At 29.9% G+C, this 23,578-nt stretch overlaps 2 protein-coding genes across 2 annotated transcripts; both read right to left on the bottom strand.

Moving 5' to 3' along the window:
- Nucleotides 1-4,255: 4,255 nt before the first annotated feature.
- On the bottom strand, nt 4,256-8,363 carry LOC101506906 (high affinity nitrate transporter 2.5). The gene is made up of 3 exons (XM_004509510.4): nt 7,743-8,363; nt 6,752-7,394; nt 4,256-4,718 (listed from the first exon to the last, which is right to left on the bottom strand). The coding sequence occupies exons 1-3, from the start codon at nt 8,233-8,235 to the stop codon at nt 4,340-4,342; spliced, it is 1,515 nt and encodes a 504-aa protein (XP_004509567.1). The 5' UTR covers nt 8,236-8,363; the 3' UTR covers nt 4,256-4,339.
- Nucleotides 8,364-21,152: 12,789 nt separating this feature from the next.
- On the bottom strand, nt 21,153-23,578 carry LOC101506570 (H/ACA ribonucleoprotein complex subunit 3-like protein). Its single transcript, XM_004509509.4, has 4 exons — nt 23,441-23,578; nt 23,259-23,356; nt 22,291-22,333; nt 21,153-21,468 (listed from the first exon to the last, which is right to left on the bottom strand). The coding sequence occupies exons 2-4, from the start codon at nt 23,310-23,312 to the stop codon at nt 21,371-21,373; spliced, it is 195 nt and encodes a 64-aa protein (XP_004509566.1). The 5' UTR covers nt 23,313-23,356; nt 23,441-23,578; the 3' UTR covers nt 21,153-21,370.

Genomic DNA, 23,578 nt, shown 5'->3' on the forward strand with positions numbered 1-23,578 from the left:
GTCCTAGACCACTCAGGAGTATCAGGCATGCGCACAACCGATTAGCACAAAATGGCGTCAACAACAAGAATTGTGGGGTGTGATGTGATTGATAGACCTCTAATATACATAATGTGTCTTGGGTTCCATAGCTTGATAAACTAATTCACTGCGTGTTAAGTCTTATCAATCTAAGACTTACCATGATATTGTAGCAAAATCTCTAGAGCACTCACGAATACCAGGTATGCGCTTGACCTATTAGCGCAAAACATCATCAACAACAAGCATTGTGAGGATATACTGTGATTGATAGACCTCTAATGTACATAAAGTGTCTTTGATTTCATAGCTAGCTAAACTAATTCATTATGTGCTAAGTCTTATTGGTCTAAAACTGGTTCCATATCTTGCTACGCAACTTTGATGCATTACCTCTGATGACTCTTTATTATATGCATATTTGCCCATTGTTTTAGTCTTATTTATCTTCAATCATTAGTTAAATTAAGGAGTTATTTGATATATTTTGTTAATTTTATTTCTTTGATTTAATAAAATGTTTCTGTTCTTATTTCCTTGATTAAGTAGAGATTTTTTGGAGTTTTGCGTTGTTATTTTGTTTTAGTGCAGTGCTGAATTTTGGTGAGAAATCAACATGGCATATGTAGAGTATTTCAACCATATATGGAGTTGTAGATGTTCAATTGGAATCAATCCAAGTGCAAATGAAAGCTAAGATCCATAGCTACAACTTTCATGAAGACACCGGAACCAAATTCAGACTCGAAAGAGGAGAAAAATGCAATATACGTCGTACATCATATGTTGAGCGCTTGGAGTGCGCCTCAGGCGCATTTCCAGCCATTCAGCATTGTCCAGGCGCGCCTGAAGCGCGTTTTCTGCACCTGGGGCACGTTTCCAGCCATCCAACACTGTCCAGGCGCGCCTAAAGCGCGTTTCCCGCGCATGGGGCGTGCGACACGCATCAGCAACCATAAAAACGCAATTTTTCACAATTTTAGGCATCTTTTTGACTCTTGGGAAGTTGGGAGACTTGTGCCCTAGCATAGAAACTCAAAGACGGCCGTTTCTAACATCATTGGAGCAGTTTTATCAAGAATCATTCATGAATCCTTCTTGTAATTCTTCTCTAATCTTTATCTCTTTTATCTTTGTCATGAGTAACTAAACCCTATTTGTTACGGATGAGTGTAACAAAATGAAACCCTTATTTTTATGATTTTATTTCTAGTTATATGAATGAGTTTATTGAATTATTTTTTTCATCTCTGTGCTTAATGCTTTTATTGCTTGATCAACATTAAAATGTTCTACGATTTGTATTTTGAAACGGAAGTGAATTTTACGAATGCTTGAGATGAGAAATTCATGAATTTGTAGTCTAGACATACGTGCAGGTCATGAAACGAATTAAATTAGTTGCAAAGCAACAATTTATAAGAGAATTTCTATACGGTAATGCTTAATTCTAATCTTAAATCTACTAAGGAATTAGGGGTTACTTTGGAATTAAAGGTTCTGTCACTAAGACATTAGGGCAAAAATAATAAAGAGAATTCGATAATAATTCAATAAAGGAATTCAATAACTAGGATCAAATTAGACACTAAGGTTGGATTCGAAGTGAAACTCATCCCTGACATTTTTCTCAATATATAAAGGATCAATTTTACTATTGTTGTCAATTTTAAATATTATTTCAATCAACTTGGGATCTTTTTGTTCAATTTTAGTAACTAAATATAATTCAATAGTAAAACACAATCCTTGAGTTCGAAACTCGGTACTACCGTTTTATTATTACTTGCAACGATTCAGTACACTTGCTGAAACGCTATCAACCTCCATGATTTTCACCTAGGAAATTTATTTTCAGTATTTTCTTTTAAACTTCTAAAATATGTTGGAGATTGTTGTATATTTTATATTAGATTTCAAAAGTTTAATTAAATTGTGTTTCATATTTTTAAGTGAGAAATATTGAAAAATATTTGATAAGAAAATTAATAGTATTTGTGGTGAGATTTGACTTGGTCCATCCATTTATTCTTATTTATTGTGGACTTGGTACAACCTCACTTACACCACTTGGCCAAACCCACTACTCACACTAGTCCTTTTTCTCTCATGAGTCTACTCTCTCTAGTTCTTTTTCTCTCATCAGTCTACTTTCTCCTTATTTATTTGTGAAACTAACTTATCAGTACACTTGAAAAATCCTTCTACTTCTTCCATTTTCTTAATTCTCTTTCTTGGTAATATATTCTTGATCTTAGAGATAATCTCTTGTGTTTATGTAACCTTCAATTTTGGGGAATAATTTATTGAATCCTAGGAGATTTTTGCCGATGAGGCGGATAAATCCTTGAAAACAGTGACTTCGTCACGCCTCAAATTTTATGCAACTAATAATTGTTTTGCAGGTTTAATTAGAGTTGTTGATGGAAGATGTCAATTGAAGTATATTGGTGGTTAATTTTACTACAATTTGACCATGGATATAAGTATATGAATATTGGAGGTTTGCAGTTGTTGTTACAAATTGGAAGTTTGATTTCGTATTGGGGAGATATTCAGTCTCAATTTAGTCCATACAACAAATAAAAAAATACTAATTTAGTCCTCACAAAATACAAAAGTATCAATTTGATTCCTTAAAGTTCAATAAACTTAATCTTTTCAAGATCGAAGAAGAAAGTAAAAATTAAAGAAAAATTAGCGATATTCAAAATTTACATTTTCGGATTTTGTTTTAAAATTTCAGGACCAAATTGTTCCCAAAAATTGACAAAATGACTAAATTGTCTCAGTTTATTTTTGTCATTATTAAAAAGGATTTTTTTTTTTTTTTGTCAATGACTAATTTATCATTCGTGTTTTCTATGAGAGATCAATTTTTTTTTTAAATAACCTATTTTTCAAACCAAAAAAATTACTAATATATCTACTTTTGAAAAATATATACCAAACTAACATATTTTTGAAGAAAAGGGGATGTTGTCATTTGCAAATGAAACTTCCTAAATGACATCTCATTTTCCAATAGCGATTTCATGTTGTTTTAAAAAAAATTTCTAGAAGTTGTCTTTTGAAAAGGAACTTTATACTACCCAAATTTTTTATTTTTGCATTTTTTATCAACCATTAAACAAAAAAATAATAATATAATTCATTAAAATTGATTAAAATCAAATATTTTTCCAAGAACCAATGTCCAACACAACACAACACAACAAAATCAATGTTATATACTAACACCGTCTGACACTCAACTGTTTCCTCATACTTATTCTCACACACCACATCAATCATACGAGTTCATTTCACAGTAACAATTTAATATCGACAAGCAGCAACAATAAAAGAAGACAATAATCGACTATCCGTCGCATCAAGCGAAGAGACATTATTGTATTACATGTTCGATACTTGTCATAATACACATGAGTCAACTACAATCGGTTACTTAATAACATGTATCAACAAAGCTTCTAGATTCTATACTTTGGGAATGCATATACTTCATTGAATCAAATATTCAACTAGACTTAAGGTGGAAGTAGTTCTTCCGCATCACTTCCCCCTCGACATTCTCTAGAAGATGGAGATAAAGAAGAACAAACACATAATGTACCAAGACATCGTAAAAATTTGTACGTATGAGAAAATTATGGTAATATGGTACTCGATGCCACCTTTAAGATTAGTTTTATCGCAACATCTTTAAAAAAATCTTTTTTGTTGTTTTTTTAAATCAATTTTAATAAACTATATTATTATATTATTTTTTTCGTTTAATGTTTCATAAAAAAATGTATTAAAAAAATGGATAATATAAAGTCTCTTTTCAACAGACAACGTCTATAATTTAAAATAAAAAAATAACATAAAATCGTTATTGAAAAGGAGATATCATTTAAGAAGTCTCTTTTGTAAATGACAATTTTTTCCTTTCTTTAAAAGTAAGATAGTTTGGTATATATTTTTTGAAATATAGTAATACTGATAATTTTTTTATAAAAAAAGTTATTTAAAAAAAACCTCAAAATCAATTTCACCCATTAATTTATTTTAGAAAATAAATTAAGTCAAAGTTTGACGTATTTATATACAAATTATATTATTGTAACAATGTAACCGTATATTTTACAGAGAGAAAGGGTAGAGGTATGTTACTCAAGACTCAAGAATGAAGAATATGCAAACTATAAAGTCTACCAAACTATGTGAACATGTAAGTAAGAGTGAAGCATCAAATAAGCCCTAAATCATTTAATAACTTCATAATTAAAACTTTATTGTGTTATAATAAACTTATACAAATTTACACAAGAAATCAAACATGGGATGGTGGGGGTGTCATATCCTCAGAAGGCCTAGTTGAAATATCCAATTTTCTTCCTCTTTCACTTCTACTATTGTCAGCAAATTTCAAGCTTCCATTATGAGACCCTTTCTCTTTTTCCTTTGAGTTCCATTCAGCCAAGTAATAATCTTCTTCTGTCACATTTTTAGATGATGGACCAAAAAACATGCCACCCCATTGGGGGAAATAGATTAAGCATAATGGTAAGGTGCATATTATGATCATGACACCCATTAGAGTTATTCCTCTTTCTTTTGAAAATCTTGATCCTTTGAAGAAAATTAGTTGTGTTAGAACTGCACCAACATTTCCTCCTCCTCCTGTCATTCCTGATATCACCCCTAAGGACCTGGAGATGCACATATTCATGCAAAATTATTAGAAACTAAGCAAAAGACTTTATTGACATATTATAGCATTTTTCTTATAGGCAAATTGTAGGGATTTAGATTCTCAACATAACAGTGTACATATTGATGCAAAATTATTAGAACTCTATTTTTTTATATAAAAAATTTAGGGTGAAGTGATGATAATTGAGTTTTATGTAAGGAAGACTTTAAGATTCAAAAAATACTAATAAAAAAGTTTATATTTATCTTCCTCTAATAGTACACGTGGGGTTCGAAACCAGCAATATATAGATAAAAAAATCATTTGAACTAAGAAAAAAAATTACTATAGCAAAACGTTTGCAAATTTAGATTCAGTGATCATACTACTGCTTGCAATTACAGAGTTGTGATTTTATATATATAGTATGAAATCAAAGGTCAGTAGTGATTAGTCTCAAAAGAAAATGTTAGAAGTAAATATTAAGGTATGAACCTCCTCCTTCATATTTCTCCCTAACTAGTGACTTATTCCTTTGAGTATATTTATTTGGGTTAGGCTAAGAGATTGTATTGGAATCTATACTTAGCTTTAGAATCATTTGTAAGTCACAACAGAGCTTTTGAGTTACATTCATGCTAACTAGCCTAAATATGGTCAAATCATATATGATAACCCTTCGTAAGGGTGACTTTGTTACTAATACTCTAATATGATTATTTATAACAAAATAAGCAACTAAATTAGTAGATATTTTGTTGTATTTTTTCCCTTATTTTTTGTGTGGTTAATTTCATTTTGAAGGTTGACTATTGAGAACATAATGGGAACTTTGAATTTGCAGTTTTAGAAAAAACATTGTATGAAGTGGTAGACTTTTATTCATTAAACTAAATATTAATTGAGTGTTAGTTTGAAATGTATTAACATATATTATGTGTTATAAGTCACATGATTAGTATATTTAAATATTATATTTCAATTTCATGAATCCAAACTAATGGAACTATTGTGGCCCTTCATGATTCTCATCTGATCTCTGTTTTTTATATGTATATAAATGTATCTCCAGGAAAATATTGTAAAAATAATTCAAAAAACAAATTACCATCTAATTTAATAAAGAATAAATATCAAAATCATATTCCCAACTCTTGGGTGTTCATAGAATCAAAGCAAGCAAGATATGCACATCTCTTTCCTATTTTTTTTAATTCTTTGATACTCTAAATTCGTTCATCTAAGAACAAATATGAATTCTTTTCATATTTTAAATTGATTTGTTTTTTAAAATTCACTTTATGCCTTGAGTTTCCACATACACTTTTTGCTAAGGAATGCTTTTTGGATAAAAAAAAAATAAGAAACCGCTAACTTTGAAAATTATTCCTTGAAAAATGTGCATTCAACACCTTTGAAATTTTAAAATTCTATATTTTCTGCACAACATATCTTTTATAGATATATATATATATTTTAACTACGCACTTCACGTATATATATTTTATTAATAATTTTATAAATTAAATCGATGTAAAGAAAAATAGATTTGAGAATTAAATTGATTAATTAGAGACACATTTAAAAATTAAAACGACTAACAAAAATATATATTGAAATAGTTTTTATAATTTTAATATATTTAATAATTATTATAATAACGTCTCACATATATCAAAATTAAAATTACATAAAACACATATTTAATTTCAAATAAAAAAAGTTTTTAAAAGTAAGTAGGTAAATAATTAATTTTGACATATTTAAACGTGGTTAAATTGAATTTTTACTTCTCTCAAATGGATTCTAACTTAAAATTAATAGCTTAAAATTTTTGTTTTTAATCTCAAATTTATTATTCAATTCATTGTCTTTTTTTTTCAACCATATTATTCAATTTATATACATCTTAAAAATGTATTCAAACATAAATTATTTTACACTCAATTTTCTTTTAATCATAATGAATTAATTCCAAATAAATGTTTATAGACTCGATAATCAAACACACTTAAAAAAATGAAATTGAGAAGAATGATAAAAACATACCTTCTTGAGACGAAAGGAACAATTCCAAAAGTCATTCCACAAGCAGCTTGAACAAAAACAGAGAAAATGATCATAACAACAACAGAAACACTCAAAGATCCAACAAGTCCCAAAATCACACAAAAAATACCAGCCAATGTTTGACAAATCCACAAACACCACAACCTACCCCTCATTCCAAATCTCTTTGCCATCAAATCAGAAATTATCCCTCCACCAGGTCTTGAAAATACATTTGCCAAACCAAAACTAGCAGCTATAATTCCAGCAGTGTGAAGTTTAAGATTAAATTTATCATAAAAATATTCAGCTATAATATTATCCACAGTCAACTCCACTCCAAAACAATAACCATAAGTCAAAGCTAAAATCCACCCTCTATAATTCAACACACCATGATAAACCACTTTTGATAATTCATCTTTTGGTTTCTCTCCTTTTTTCTTCAAACCATGAAAATTACCATCAGGCAGATCTTGTCCAAATATCAAAATTAAAAAAGCTGTCATTGTTTGCAAAAAAGCAGGTATGAAAAAAGCGATTCTCCATGCAGTGAATTTTGTTGAACCAAAATCTTGAATCAATGAAAAAACCAACGGCATGATAAGTTGTGTGGCTCCACCACCAAGGTTACCCCAACCACCTGTAATAAAAAAAACACCGAATTAAACCTTTTTGAAATTACAAAAATTTCAAACACTTCTCTGACTTATATTGGAAAGCGTGTTACAAAGTGAAGAATGAATTTGATGGTTTAGTTACTCTTGGAAATGACGATGATATTAATGGAAGATTGTTGAAAATAGTGTTGCTGTGAATTGAAAAATAAGGAAGTCGAGAGATACTCCAATTTTATAAAAGAGGAAGAGTGCATGCAAAATTGACCACCATACACGTGCGCCGCCGTCCAGTGAGTCCGGACTAAGTGATGTAGGCTCAGTGGCATAAATTGATTTTCAAAAGTTTTTCGAAACAAAAAAAGAAGAGTTACCTGAAAAACCATTTGCTCTACCAACAACATTGGTAGAAAACATAGAACTCATCCAAAACTGAGTGGAAACAAAGGTAGCTAAGGAAAAGCCTGTGAAGAAACGAACAAGGAGGAAACCGGTGGGAGAATGGATGATGGAAGTGAAGTAAACAGCCGGAGAAGTTAATAGAATCAAGGAAGCGGAAGCGAGACGAGGACCGAATAAATCGCAAGCTGTTCCCATTGCAATTCGAGCGAAAACAGCACCTGAAACAGATGCAACACCAGCGTTTCCTATGTCTGTTGCAGTGAGGTTGAGATTTTCACGGATTATAGGGACAAGTGGTGCAGCTGCAAAGCTTGAAACAAAGCATGCAAAGAATGAGAACCATGATAGATGGAATGCTAGCATGTGTGGTTTTGCTATTGACTGGATTTTGAATTCTGTTGATTTGTGTTCTGAATCTACTGGTAGTGTGAATTTTGGTTCTTGTTCTGACCCTTCTAGATTCATTTTTTCTCAATTTGTAAGAAACTTTTTTAATGTGTGTTTCACATGAAGATTTGTGTGTCCTGTTTTTGGGTACAGAGGCAAACCACTTTTTATCACTTTTGGGTGAGAATTGTAGCACGTTTGGGTGATGGAGTGAGTATATATAAGTTCTTGAACAAAGTTTTAAATTGATATTGAGAAGAACAGTAGTTAAATTATTATTTTTATAGATAAGTGTTTAGTGGTAAATTTGTTAGTGGACAATAGAAAATATTAGTAGGAGACATGGAATTCTTAAATTATGTTTGGACAAGATAATTGAAATTTAAAAAAAAAAAACTAAAATTGAATTATTTTTATAAATTTTAAAAGTTTTGGGAAAAAAGTTAAAATTGTAAACAAAATGAAAGATTATTTTGTAAATTTTTGGAAACAAATTTAAAAAATTTTAAAGACTAATTTGCAAAAAATATGTAAATATAAAGAGTAATATGCAAATTTTGAAACTTATAGGATAAAAATTGTAAATTTAAAATTTTTATCAAGACCATTTCATTAATCATATATTATAAAATAAAAAGAAATTTGAAATTAATAAGTTTTAATTCTAGATAGTATTTGAAATTTTCTGCAATTATATTAATTATTTCTTTATAAACTTATTCATAATTATGTTACATTTTTTTTCTGCAATCCATAATAAATACTATAGTAAACCATAAATTAATTCTCTCTTTAGGAGTAAACTAATAAAATATTTTAAATTACAAATAAATTTGATAATACAATCAATTTTTTTAATTCTCGTGATTTAATCAATAAAATTTTATATATAAAAACAAATGTAATATATTTTTAATAATTCAATTTATATCAATCATAGATTCATAGAGAATAGTTTACACAATAAATTTAATTTTTTTATTGAAATTGCATAAATTAAATATAATCAACTAATATTATATAATTTTTTAAATGTAGTAAAGTATTTTCATTTATAGGGTAAAGTAACATGTTTCTTTAGGGCATATCTTTAAGGCATATTAACATCACCCTTACACAAGTGTTTGTATTTTCAAGGTTTTGGAGCTTTCATAAATTAATTAGTTCAGAAACTGAGACTTGGAGAATAGTGTTTAAGAAAATGACTTTTCATTGGTAAGAAAGACACATTTGGAAGCTATAACGCTATTCCTTGCGCCGAGTCTCATTCTTTCAACTTTGTTTTTGATGTGGGAAGAATGAATGGTGTTGAATATTAGATACAAATAAAGATAGGGACATGTTGGAATGAAGTAAAACTTCAACTTTTGATTTCTTGACTTATTGATTGAATCTATCGATCAACATGGCAAAGAGTTGCTTCAAGAGTGATGGTTGCAAACAAGTTGAGTAGCATACATTGACTTTGGAGAGTTATGCGAAAGAGTAAAAACTTTGGAAAGACTTTTATTTTTATTCCAATGAAATAAAATATAAATAAAAATGTTAGTTAATAGGGTGATATATCTATTATTTTTACTATTATTTTTATTTATATTTCATTTCGGATAAGGTATTAAATATCAAAAAAAAATTATACTCTATTTGTCTTATTAGAAGTGACATATTTGTAAAAAAATTATTTGTCCCACAATAAATTATTTTTTTTTTATTTTTAATATACATTTTTTCAATTGTAATATTTAATTAATATTACTTTAATCTCTATCAATGTAATATTTTTTATTATGTATTTATGACATTGATAATGAACCAATATTTAACAAATATAATTTGATACGTAAAAATAATATTATATTTCTTTTATTTATATATTTTTTAATATGTGAAATAATGAAATGACTCAATTATTATAGAATAAAAGAAGTATATAGTTTGAGCTAATTTCAACTTTGGCTCAAATGGTGAATTAATTTTAGTCAGGATTAAATCAATAAGAAGTGTTGAATTCAAATTTCTAACAAAAAAAAAAAATACACAGACATTACTTATTTAAGGGACAAACTGTAGATTATCATGACCTCAATATATATTCCATGATAACTAAAGCGTTAACAAAATAGTTTATCAAGCCTAATAACATTTAGACGAAATAGTGGTGTATTAGGAAAAACATATATCTTGAATAAAAATAATTTGCCAAATTACAATTTGAAGGAAGACACATATTTACATTTAGTATTACAATTTTTTTATCATCAACTATCAGAAAATTCGTTATGTTTACGCACACAAAAATCTTATTACGAAGAATTCGTTTGGTGGTTAAGATAGATAAGTCAATTTTGTGAATTTATCGAATCTCATTATTTATTAAAAATTTATCATACATTAAAAAAATTTCAATTTATGTGTCATATTTAAAATATTTGTAACTTTAAAAAGAGTATAATTAATACTTCTAGTATGATGTGTGTTTTTAGATTTGAAATAACAAATGATAATTTTAAATTGTAGTTGGAGATAGAACTTATCACTTTACTCGGTAATTCTCATTCTCAATCACCAATTTAATTTTATATCACCTTCTAAGATGCACTAAAATGAATGCCTTTATATAAGACAGATTGATTAAGTCCTTTTTTTAGTAAAAAAAGAGTAATTAAGGAACATTCAATACATCCTATGAATTGTTTTTAGTTATTTATTAAAAGCAATTGTTAATAAAAAAAATACGTTTCTTTTATTATACTCCTATATTTTTTATTATATTTTTTGATTCCATCATACCCCAGATAAAAAATTTCTGATCGGATCCTTTTATTTTTCGCCAGAATATTGCTTACCATTTGTCGTTTAAGGAATCTGGAATCGCATTTGTTGACTTGGTCTGATTCCATTTCTGCATAATTAATTAAGTTGACTTAGAACATGTTTTGTTTAATTTTCATTTGCAATTATAATTAAATGTAATATTATAATGAAAAACAGAGTTGACATTATGTTTGATTCTCTTTAAAATTAATTTTATAAACTTAATTTTAATTCAAATTCACATTTAGCCAAAAGTAACTTAATGAGTATTTTTTAATTGTCTATTTGAAATTTAGAAGTATTAAAAAACTTCTTACTCACTTTGCCACTGTCTTTAAAATACATTAACTACAAAATTCATATTATATTATAATAAAAATATATACCATTTTAAGTAAATATATATTTAAAAGTATATTTGATTATATAATCTAAATAAATTTAATTTTAAAAAATGACGTTTGTAGAAAAAGTATTAAATATAAATTACATTTGAGAAAATTTAATTTTAACTAAAAATCGATTTTCAAAATGAATTACTCAACCGTGTACGTTGATCTTGATGCTATTAGTTGTAGTTTCTCATTAGATGTGGGATTTTAATGTAATTTTCAAAGTTTTCAAACACTATTAGAATGAAACTCTATTTCTTCATATGATGAATATTTCGGGAGTCTCGTCTCACAACAAATTATAGTTTATATTTTTTTATAAATATATTAAGAAGTAGAATGATTACTAAAAGAAAAGTAATTTGATCTACTTATTATTTATTTTAACTATTGATATATCTTTTATTATTATTAATGTTAAATACAATAACATTTTGAAAGTTGTATACATAAAAATAATTGAATTATATTATAAAAATAAATAATTTTTATTTTGAGATAATTACTCATGTAAGATTATAAGATGGAAGGAGTATGTGCGCGTTTGCTTTGCTATTGTTTTTCTCCCAAAATGACAATTGAGTCCTAGCACTTCTGGGTTATTACCACCAAGAACCTGCATATTTGACATTTGCACGTGACAGAGGATTAGAGAATACAATTGTAAATAGATAACTTAGGTATTTAATTTAAGTTAGATGTAGTATTTTATATTAGTTGGATTTTTATTTTGATTATTGTTTATTTGAGCTTTTTAACCTTTATATCTTTTAGGTTATTATTCATTCTTAACACTATATATAGTCTCATAGAGACATTTAGGATTACTAAATGTATTAATGAAAAATAATCCTTTATGCTTATAGATAATTTTTTATTTTTCTGTTTCTCTATCTATCTAGTTTATAAATTCTAATTTTTGTAGTCTTGATAGAAAAAAAAAATTATTAGTACAAACTCTTATATTTATATACCTTAAATTTTAATACATTTATATAAGATTTTATTTTCTCTTTATCTCTCGTTTCTTAACATATCACTTATATTACATAACTATCTCTATTTTTATCTCCCTCAAATAATTAAATAATTAAATTGGTGTTTTGGTGTGCATCAAACTTTTTCCCATTTGGTATATAGGCTATAGCTCTTATTATTAATATCCATTTGATATATAGGCTATAGCTCTTAATTATTAATATCCGTTAGAGAATTTGTTAAACAAAACACAAATTTTTCATTTCAAGCAAATATTTCTATATGTAAAAATTAAAAATTGAACTACTAACTATTTATTTACGGCTAGGAGTTCCGTGCTACAAAATTTGAATACATACTATATTTTTCGATATCTTTAAATATAATTTTTTTTAATAATTTATTTGTTTTTTTTTATTAGGTATCATTATTTTTTAGTTAAAAAATCAGAAAAAATGATGATTTTTAAAATAAGGAATCAACTTCGTGAATTAATAAAAATAAAAAAATTAAAACTGCAATTAAATCTATTTTAATGTTTAACTGTATTAACCTTTTTTACTAAAATATTTTTAATTTTGTAAATCTTTTTGTTAACTAGTAATAAAAACCTTCACAATATTAACTAGGAAAAAGAATAAATACGACTGCTATTTTTAAGCTTGTGATTTAGTAAATTTTATATTTAGCAGTGGGGATATAGTACCTTTTCATTTTAAACGTGACATTGGTAGATTTTTTTTATAAAAAGTAGTGATGATGAGATTTACGCAAGGAAAACGCTAAACGCAATAATAATTAATTAGTAACATGTTTTCAAAAGTCACAATGATAGGGTTTTTATCTTTTACTATTAGTTTCTTTCAAATAAAAAAATCTTTTACTATTAGTAGTGTTTTAAATTATAGTTGACAATAGAAATTGTTGACATTGGAGCAGACTATTAATTATACGTAGGTGTTTATAAATTATTTTCAACTTATTTTTATAAATTTTTCATGATAGTTTATAAAATAATTTATAATTTATATAAAAATAAATATAATTTTATCTTTTGTTATAAAACAGTTTATACATAAATATATATATATATATATATATATATATATATATATATATATATATAGTGTTTCTAAGTTCTACTATCGACATTATAGCAAGCAAAGTTTCACATTTTAGAATTATTTCATCTTTAAAATTGACTATTCATTTATTGTTACAAAATAATTAAAATCAAATCTAATATTTATCAATTTTTATTATAATTGTTGGATTTAGAGTCACGGCAGATCCTGTCCCGTTGTGAGCTTCCTCCTAAATTTTTCCGTTGAATCTAATTATTATATAGAATGTATTTTTCTCTTAAACGTGATTACGTGATGCTGAAAAGCTGTAAGCAAGAAAACGCTGAATAATAATAAACAAGCTAGTGACGTGCGTTAGAAAGTTACTTAAGGGTTGTTCTCACATTGACAACCTTATCTAGTTTTTTAAATAATAACAACCTTAGCTAATTAAATACGGTTTTATTATATATATATATATATATATATATATATATATATGTGAAGATTATGCGGAGCTTAATTAAGGAGAGTATTATGAGAATACAATTAATTAGAAGTTAAAGAATGTTTGTGTAATTTATGGCATGAAACCAATAAATTAACAAAAGAAAACCAACAAAGGCATAAAACAAACACCAAGCAAGAATTATTAAAACAAACAAACACCAACAAAGGCATAAAACAAACTTCAACAAAATTAAAAAAATTATTAAAAATGTTGATAATTGTTTCCTCTAAATGAAACTTATGATCTTTAAGATGAACAAAGTAATGCAAGAATTGAAAGTGAAGAAAGATGAACAAAACACAAAAGTTTGGTAACCCAAATTAGATTTCTCTTGTATTTGGTGGATATATTTCGACATATAAACATTTCACTATGAAATGTACAATTACATAGTTTGACGTTCTCCTCTTACTTTTATGTTTATTTTGATGTTTTCTTTTGACTCAAGAAAGAACAAAAAAATGTACAAAAGAAACCAATAAAATATATATAGTTCCTAAAAGAATAACTATCCTAACGACCATTAACTGAAGTTGTTATGAGCTTTCAACACAAATAACCAATCAGCTTTGTTAGTTATTCACCAGCTCGAGTCCGCTTGAGATTGAGGGGTTTGAAGCAGAAAAACAGCAATGCAAGAGTTGGGCCCAAATGTCCATAGTACCATTATTCAACAAAAGCACTGAATCAATGAACACGCAAAAATTAGTATTGATGTATGTATTCACAATTATCATAAATGTAAAATATAAGATATTAACTTGTGGTAATGCATGTGATATTAATTAAATAGTATAATTAAAAACAATGATAATTAATACCTAATTGAAAAGTATAATCAATGCTCATTTTGAGATATTTTTTTTGTAAATATGTTTATCATTTGTTTATAATTGGAATTTGAGGACTACAACTACTACTTGTAATAAATTTTGTGCCAAACTGGGTGATGTAAGATTTATGGGTCACATATGTAATTAATTAATAAAGTGTGTTAGGGTCATTATATAATTAGCCAATAAACTAGGGGTCAAATAATATATAATAGTTTATGGCTAAAGATCATAATAGTTATAAAAATTAATAGTGTAGATATCAGGCAGTTTCTAATTTAATGAGGGGCTGAATTGGAAATACTGCAATTTGGGATATAACTAATAATAGTTATATATAGGGGTAATGGTCCCCAAGGCAAACACAATAAGACTATTCAGTTTCAAAACCCTAAAGGAGAAAACTCTCTCGTTCTCTCTATCCCCATCAAGAGAGCAAGGTCTTCAGGGTGTTTTGCTGAGGAAGATCACCCAACCCATTGGCTCTATCATCATCATTCTAGGATTTCATCAATGGCAATTCTCACAGGTACGCTTCCGCCTTTGGTCATTCATCATCGAATTGACATGGATTATTAACAATTGGTATCAGAGCCTACCATGTTTAATTCATGATGAAATTCGGTTATTGTCTTTGTTTTTGGGTTCAATTTGGGAATTTTGACATGATTGAAATCTTAGGGTTTGTGATTTGAGAATTTGGATATATATATTATGGATTCCATATTTTTCTTTGTTTCCGGTTATAATTTTTTTTTTTTGTGTTGATATGCCATTGATGGTTTGCTATAAAGATTTTCTATAATTGTTGATTGTTTTGGATGATTGGAACAATTAATGAGTTGTGAATAATGCCATGAAATTCTGCCATATTTGAATAATGATTGTTTTATTTTTTGGGTCCATTACATGAAAGTTAGAGATGGTAAATGATTTTGTCTTGAGAAATTGAAGATAAAACTGAGCAGATTCTTATGCAAAATTCAAGATAAAATGACTTAGAAGCCATAAAGTGTATAACTTCTTTAATTTCCCCTCTCTTCTCATTCATGTTATGTTGTATGTTTTTGTGGTCTCAATCAGGGACTTTCCTCGAAATCAAAAGATGTTTGTTTAGCAATGGTAATTCTGCGATTTACAGTACCGCCACTGTAAATTTAAAGCATTGGATTTACAAATAAACATCTTGTGAAGATTAAAAGACCAATAAACTTTAGTGTTAGCAGGCATACCACTTTATGATTCGAATGTTTTCTTTTTTTTTGACAGAGCAGAAGTTACTGTTCCTGATAATAGGGAAGTGTGACGTAGGTAGATTGTTGGACTAGTTAGTTGCTAGTGTGACTGAGCAGTTGCACACTCTATTATATTAGGAGATTGAAAACCAATCAGACTTTAACATTTGTGTAGCATGCATTAAAGGAAAACAGACTAAAGATAAGAAATTAGGCGCATATAGAGCTACAAACGTCTTAGAATTGATACATACGGACATCTGTGGGCCATTTCCAACTCCTTCTTGGAATGGTCAACAATATTTTATATCATTCATAGACGATTATTCTAGATATGCCTACCTTTACCTAATTCACGAAAAGTCCCAATCAATAGACGTGTTCAAATCCTTTAAGGCAGAAGTTGAGAATCAACTTAATAAAAGAATTAAAAAAGTCAAATCTGATCGTGGTGGTGAATACTACGGCAGATATGACGGTTCAGGTGAACAACGTCCGGGACCATTTGCCAAATACCTAGAGGAATGTGGAATCGTCCCACAATACACTATGCCGGGGTCACCCAGCATGAATGGTGTAGCTGAAAGACGAAACAGGACCCTTAAGGATATGGTAAGGAGTATGATTTGTCATTCCACCTTGCCAGAGTCACTCTGGGGAGAGGCATTAAAAACAGCAGCATACATTCTTAATAGAGTACCAACTAAGGCAGCGGCTAAAACACCTTATGAGCTTTGGATTGGGCGTAAGCCTAGCCTGAAGCACTTTCATGTTTGGGGATGTCCAGCTGAGGCAAGGCCTTATAGGCCGAATGAAAAGAAATTTGAACCCCGAACAATTAGCAGCTATTTTATAGGGTACTCAGAAAAATCAAGGGGCTATAAATTTTATGATCCTAATTTGAGAACAATTTTTGAGATGGGAACGGGAACGGCAACGTTGTTTGAGGATATTGAGTTTGGGGGGGAAGATTAAGGTTAAAGATTTTGTCTTTGAGGAAGAATCGGTAACAGTTCCAGAACTGATTCTTCCACCAATTGACTTTCCCATTATTGAACAAACTCAAGATGATCTGGTTGTTCAAGAAGAACAAAATCCAGATCAAATTCAAGATCCTCAAGAACAAGTGCCTCAAGAGCCAGCTCCATTGCGGAGATCCACTAGAGAAAGGAAAAATGCTATTTCGGATGGTTATGTAGTATTTATCAATGAGGTAGAGGAAAATGTTGGCATGACGGAAGACGACCCGGTCAACTTTCATCAAGCCATGCAAGATTCTCGTTCAGATAAGTGGATCGAAGCAGTGAATGAGGAGTACAAGTCTATGCAAGACAATTCAGTTTGGGAACTTATCCCATTACCTGAAGGAGTGAAACCCATTGGTTGCAAATGGATTTTTAAAACCAAGCGGGATTCCAATGGTAATGTGGAGAGATATAAGGCACGTCTTGTTGCTAAGGGTTATACTCAAAAGGAAGGGATTGATTATAAAGAGACTTTATCTCCGGTTTCATCGAAGGACTCTTTAAGAATAATCATGGCTCTTGTTGCTCACTTTAATTTGGAGCTTCATCAAATGGTAAAAACAGCTTTTCTCAATGGCGACATTGATGAAACGATCTATATGGTGCAGCTAGAAAACTTTGTGTTGGGAAACCCAAAGAATATGGTGTGCAAACTAAGAAAACCCATTTATGGGCTAAAACAAGCTTCTCGTCAATGGTACCATAAATTTCATCAAGTAATTCTCTCATTTGGTTTTGAGATGAATACAGTTGATGATTGTGTGTATCATAAGTTCAGTGGGAGCAGACATATTTTCCTGGTCTTGTATGTTGATGACATACTGCTTGCCACTAACGATATAGGCATGTTGCACGAAACTAAGAAATTTCTATCAAAGCATTTTGAGATGAAAGATCTTGGTGACGCCTCTTTTGTATTAGGAATTCAGATACACCGAGACAGATCTCGAGGTATTCTTGGATTGTCACAAAAGAGCTATATCGATAAGGTTCTCAAAAGGTTTGGGTTACAGGATTGCAAACCAGGGGACACCCCAGTTGCTAAGGGAGACAAATTTAGCCTCAAACAGTGCCCTAAGGGAAGTTTGGAAATTCAAGAAATGCAAAAGATCCCTTATGCTTCAGCTGTAGGGAGTCTTATGTATGCCCAAGTATGTACGCGTCCAGACATAGCGTTCATAGTAGGGATTTTAGGCAGATATTTAAGCAATCCAGGTCTTGACCATTGGAAAGCAGCCAAGAGGGTCATGAGATATTTGAAGAGAACAAGAAACTACATGCTCACATATAGGAGGTCAGACCAGTTAGAGATCACTGGGTACTCTGACTCGGATTTTGCGGGATGCCAAGACAGCTTAAGATCAACTTCAGGCTATGTCTTTCTGTTAGCTGGTGGAGCAGTTTCTTGGCGTAGTGCCAAGCAAGGTCTTACTGCTTCATCAACCATGGCAGCAGAATTCGTAGCAATTCATGAGGCATCTGACCAGGGCATTTGGCTGAGAAATTTTGTCACGGGGCTGCAAATAGTTGAAGGGATTGAAAGACCACTCAAGTTGTATTGTGACAATAGATCAGCAGTCCTGTATTCTAACAATAATAGGAGCTCAACCAAGTCAAAGCACATTGACATTAAGTTCCTAGTTGTTAAAGAGAAGGTACAAAGTGGACAGATATCCATAGAACACTTAAGGACAAACTCCATGATTGCGGATCCACTCACTAAAGGTCTACCACCCAAGGTCTTTCATGAGCATACTGCTCACATGGGTGTGCTACAGTTTGAGGAATCTTGATTTTAGTGGGAGTTTCGTCCATTATGTAATTCATGTTCTATGTTTAATTGTAAAGTACAAATACATTGTATTTGGACTTTCTGATCAGAAATAAAGTTTAAAGTATTCAGTTTTTGGTTACTTTGTACATTTAAGTTATGGTATGATCTCATTCGATAAAGTAGGACCAGTTGAAAATTGACATGCATTGACCAACTTCATGTAATTTTCATGCTACACTGTTCATAATGGGTCTATGTCATTTAGTTGTGTCAGTACGGGTGATCATTGATGGGTTTAGTTATGCTTATTATGACGAAAGCCTCTTTGGTTCCATGTGCTGATATGATTAATGGACGGGACAATTTGGATTATACTCAAGGTAATTATAATGACATTTTTGACGTCATAAAGTCTAACACACTCCTAAGGATACATGTGTGACCAGTGGGAGATTGTAAGATTTATGGGTCACATATGTAATTAATTAATAAAGTGTGTTAGGGTCATTATATAATTAGCCAATAAACTAGGGGTCAAATAATATATAATAGTTTATGGCTAAAGAGCATAATAGTTATAAAAATTAATAGTGTAGATACCAGGCAGTTTCTAATTTAATGAGGGGCTGAATTGGAAATACTGCAATTTGGGATATAACTAATAATAGTTATATATAGGGGTAATGGTTCCCAAGGCAAACACAATAAGACTATTCAGTTTCAAAATCCTAAAGGAGAAAACTCTCTGGTTCTCTCTATCCCCATCAAGAGAGCAAGGTCTTCAGGGTGTTTTGCTGAGGAAGATCACCCAACCCATTGGCTCTATCATCATCATTCTAGGATTTCATCAATGGCAATTCCCACAGGTACGCTTCCGCCTTTGATCATTCATCATCGAATTGACATGGATTATTAACAGGTGACTATTGATAGTAGAGTTTGAAAGTGAGAGAAATAAACATAACAAACAAGCAAACAAAAGGTCTAGATTACCTTTAAATAATAGTACGTAATTTACCTATTACCCAATTAAAAGTAGTCACGTGAACTCTACAATCTATGTCAACTATACAAGGTGTTTTCAGATTTTTACATATGTTTATTAATATTTGCATATTTACCCCCACTTTCATTTAATGAGGTTTTGTGATGAAAATGCTCCACGATGAAAATGCTCCACTTTCCTTGACTCGTATATAAGTTAGGGGACAAACACAATTCTTACATTTTTCTTGTGTTTTTAATTTGAATTATGTGGTGTGGTCATTTTACCATCAATTGAATGGCCAAAGACATTGAAAGGTGTTAGGTGGGGACAAATTGAGTGGCTTTTGTATAATATTGAAATATGCTCTTCACTTCCCAAATTCTCAGTTTTCACTGGATTTCAAAATCCACTAGTATAAAACTCTATTTCGACAGTAAAAAATGAGGATAATGATCTTACTAAAAACTCGAATTCAATGGTGAAAAATGAGAATAAAGATCTTATCAAAAACTCTAATCCGACAGTGAAAAATAGGATAATGATCTTCCCAAAAATTCTACTCTAATAATAGTTTTTGCACATTTTAAGTATATTAGTGAATGAACAACCACCTATAATATATTGTTAATTGACTGGACTAAACTATGACACAAAATAGGATTGCAAAAATAACTCAATGGATCAAAATATCGTAATACAAGGATTCCTTTATGTGTAATTTATTGAAATAATTTATGATATGTCTATGAGTTGATTTCAATTTAAATCACTAAACTCTTATCTCATCTTGGATAATACATATATACATACATTAAAGTCTTACATCTTAAGCATTTATTCAATAAGTAATGAATTAAATCAATAAAAATATGGAATAATGTGATGATTGAAAGAACAAACACACAAGACACTTCTATTTCACTTAAGCTAACATTATATCACAATGAAACACTATTTTGGTGAGCTTATGAACCTTCTAAAAAGGTTATAATCTACCATAATTGAGTTAACGGTAGTCACTAAATGTCTGACCTTCCAATTAAGATCAAACAATTAAAATCTCAAGTTCGGTAAAATATCAAAATTTGCTTGGGATATGAATTGAACTGTCACGCAGTCACTATCTGTGCGAATATTTGCAGTCAGTGACTTCAGCAAAACCAAATCCCTAATCTTACCATTCTACATAAATCATCGACAATATTTGTTTTCAAGAAAATGGAAATGCGAAGAAGTTCTAGACCAATCTTTAAAACATTGATTTCTTTTCAGCAGTATGATCTTGAACATGATTAATAGTTCTGAAAAACTAACACGTGAATTATTCAATACAATCCATTTACTTTAAATGGACATAAAGCTGACATTATAGATATAGAGATATACCAAAAGGTTAGTAGTGTATTATAAAAATCATCCCAAAATGGTAAAAATTCACTTCCAAGAGTCTATGTCCAGTCATTTAACCATTTACTAATATTTGCATCATTATTAACTTCCATACAAGTCATCAAGGAACAGAAATATAGCAAAAAAGAAGGAAAGCACAAATACAGATAGCATTTCAAACAATCTCCAAAAGATAAAGTGTTCAATATCTCAGTACGTTCGAGGTGGCTGCTGCGTTAGCAAAAGACCAAGGCGCTTCTTCAAAAGAAGCCTTTGCCTCGAGAATTTATCATCAGGTGAAAAGCGCGCTGCATATAAATGAATCAAAATCAGTGAAAGAATGGTGTTAAAAGCAAAATGAATAAAGAAAGCCAAGTCAAATAAATAGATTGAGAGGTTGGACTTAAAATTAAAGTTCAAATTTAACTATCTTCATCTACTCCTATATGAAAATCTTAGCCATAGATATTAGTTGTTGACGAATTCCAAGACTAAGTGAAACACGGCCCAAATACATCAAAGTGTCTAATTACAATGGTTAGAGCTTATTCCCTCTTGCGCTCAGTACACTTAGTTGGTTTCACACAAACTTAAACTAGTACACTGTCAGTGAAACAGGGCCTCTTCACTCGCAATTGTTCAGTTCAAACTTCTAAGATGACTATCACATGTATAGACAAAAGGTAAGTCCTCAACACAACTGCTCAAATTGTTAGCTTAATGGGATAATCCAATTCATTTCTAAGATATACTAAGTGGATTGATGTAGAGTTAAGCATTTCTCACCCAAAAATTAACTTTCTATTTATGAAGCACTACCATAGATATTGGACACGACACTGATACTAACACATAGATACTGCTGGTAATAATTTTTAAAAAAGAATGAGATTGAATGTAAACACATGTGTCGTGTCATGTAAGACACGGGACACTTCTTCAAATTTGAAGTGTCGGTATTATAACTTTAAAGGTAACCAAAACACACTGAACTGAGCAACGACATCAAGGCTAACCACTGACAGCCATATCAAACTAACAATTATGCAATGAGTTAAAAGAAAATGAACTGTATCCATTTTCTTGCATTGGAAGAGGTTATAGACAACACTTCATTCTCCTGAATTTACCTGGGTGAGCTGACTGTGTTGCCAAGCCCAGTGGGGATTCCTTCTGAAAACAAAGACCAGCTAACATTAGTGACACCAAAACATTTAAATTTTTTTGTCTGCGTGTATGTATTATATAATGGAATTCCAAAATGAAGTAAGCATCAGTAACATAATTACTAATTAGTGACACCTAAACTTCTAAATCTTTTTAGTCTACTTGTATATTATGCAATGGAATACCAAAAATGCAGTAAGCATCAGTAAAATAACCATTTAGGCATTTACAAAACCACACTAACCATGAAGATCGTTGCAGTTTAGACAAGCTTGTCAATTGGTAAATTTAGCTGATAAAATATTAAAATATTATATGCTAATGGCTCATTATAACTCGTGATGTCAAACATTCTGTCCATGTCTCATAATTCTTCCATATACATAGCATTTGGTTGTATCTTGGAAAGTGATATTTTATTACAAAGAAAAGGGGCAACCAAGTGCACACAAAATCCTCCTTTCCTCCATGACAAAATCTTACTGTTGCAACAAAACTTGTTCTCTTGAATAAGAACTAACACAGTTATCAACACCAAAGGCGACACTAGCACATAAACATCAATAAATGATAACAATTTGAGGTGTATGATACCGACTTGTGTCGAACATTGGATAAGCCTTCAAGCTATCAGTGCTACATAGGTTACTACAATAATTTAACAATTTAAAATGCAATGCAAATTATCATTACAAAAGCCATCTTTAAAACTACACCTCACCACAGATTAATAGCATATGTATAACAGCCCTTTGAACATGTTATTCTCTCTCATGAACCAGTATATGGTTATTGCATATGAAACTTAAGCTTAAACGAAGATAAACATAGCATTATGTTTTGTTTAATGCTTTGAACTTCAAATTCGCATCATATGAGTTGAGTGTTTGAAATTGAAACTAATGAGGTTAATCTAAATACCAATAATTACCTTGGTAGTGTAAACTTTATCACCATTGTCATTTATGTAATACTGAAGATACATTATTGCTGATAGCTCACACGACTAAGATTTTGAACACTAAAATCCTGCAATGGAAAGAAAAAAAAAAGCTTATGATAAGAAATTCGTGAGTAACAAAGCCAATTGAAAGGTGTTGTGATGTGACTCACCGGTGAACCTGCTCGACCGTCACTTCTTCGATTGTTACTTTGACGCTTTGAAATCTAGAACCTTTTTGTTTTGACAAGTTAAAGACCTAAACCCTAGAATTCCTTTTTCTTTTTTTTTCAATTTTTTAAACATATACA

This window comes from Cicer arietinum, chromosome 7 (genome assembly GCF_000331145.2).
Source record: "Cicer arietinum cultivar CDC Frontier isolate Library 1 chromosome 7, Cicar.CDCFrontier_v2.0, whole genome shotgun sequence".
Classification (NCBI taxonomy): domain Eukaryota; kingdom Viridiplantae; phylum Streptophyta; class Magnoliopsida; order Fabales; family Fabaceae; genus Cicer; species Cicer arietinum.

What these genes read in the sequence shown, in the direction of transcription:
- LOC101506906 (XM_004509510.4), bottom strand. Translation starts at nt 8,235, where the DNA reads ATGAATCTAGAAGGGTCAGAACAAGAACCAAAATTCACACTACCAGTA. An exon ending in TAGAGCAAATGGTTTTTCAG is followed by an intron (nt 7,395 to 7,742) that starts GTAACTCTTCTT and finishes TTTTTATTACAG; the next exon opens with GTGGTTGGGGTAACCTTGGT. An exon ending in GTTCCTTTCGTCTCAAGAAG is followed by an intron (nt 4,719 to 6,751) that starts GTATGTTTTTAT and finishes GTGCATCTCCAG; the next exon opens with GTCCTTAGGGGTGATATCAG.
- LOC101506570 (XM_004509509.4), bottom strand. Translation starts at nt 23,312, where the DNA reads ATGTATCTTCAGTATTACATAAATGACAATGGTGATAAAGTTTACACT. An exon ending in ATAAAGTTTACACTACCAAG is followed by an intron (nt 22,334 to 23,258) that starts GTAATTATTGGT and finishes CTTTGTTTTCAG; the next exon opens with AAGGAATCCCCACTGGGCTT. An exon ending in AACACAGTCAGCTCACCCAG is followed by an intron (nt 21,469 to 22,290) that starts GTAAATTCAGGA and finishes ATTTATATGCAG; the next exon opens with CGCGCTTTTCACCTGATGAT.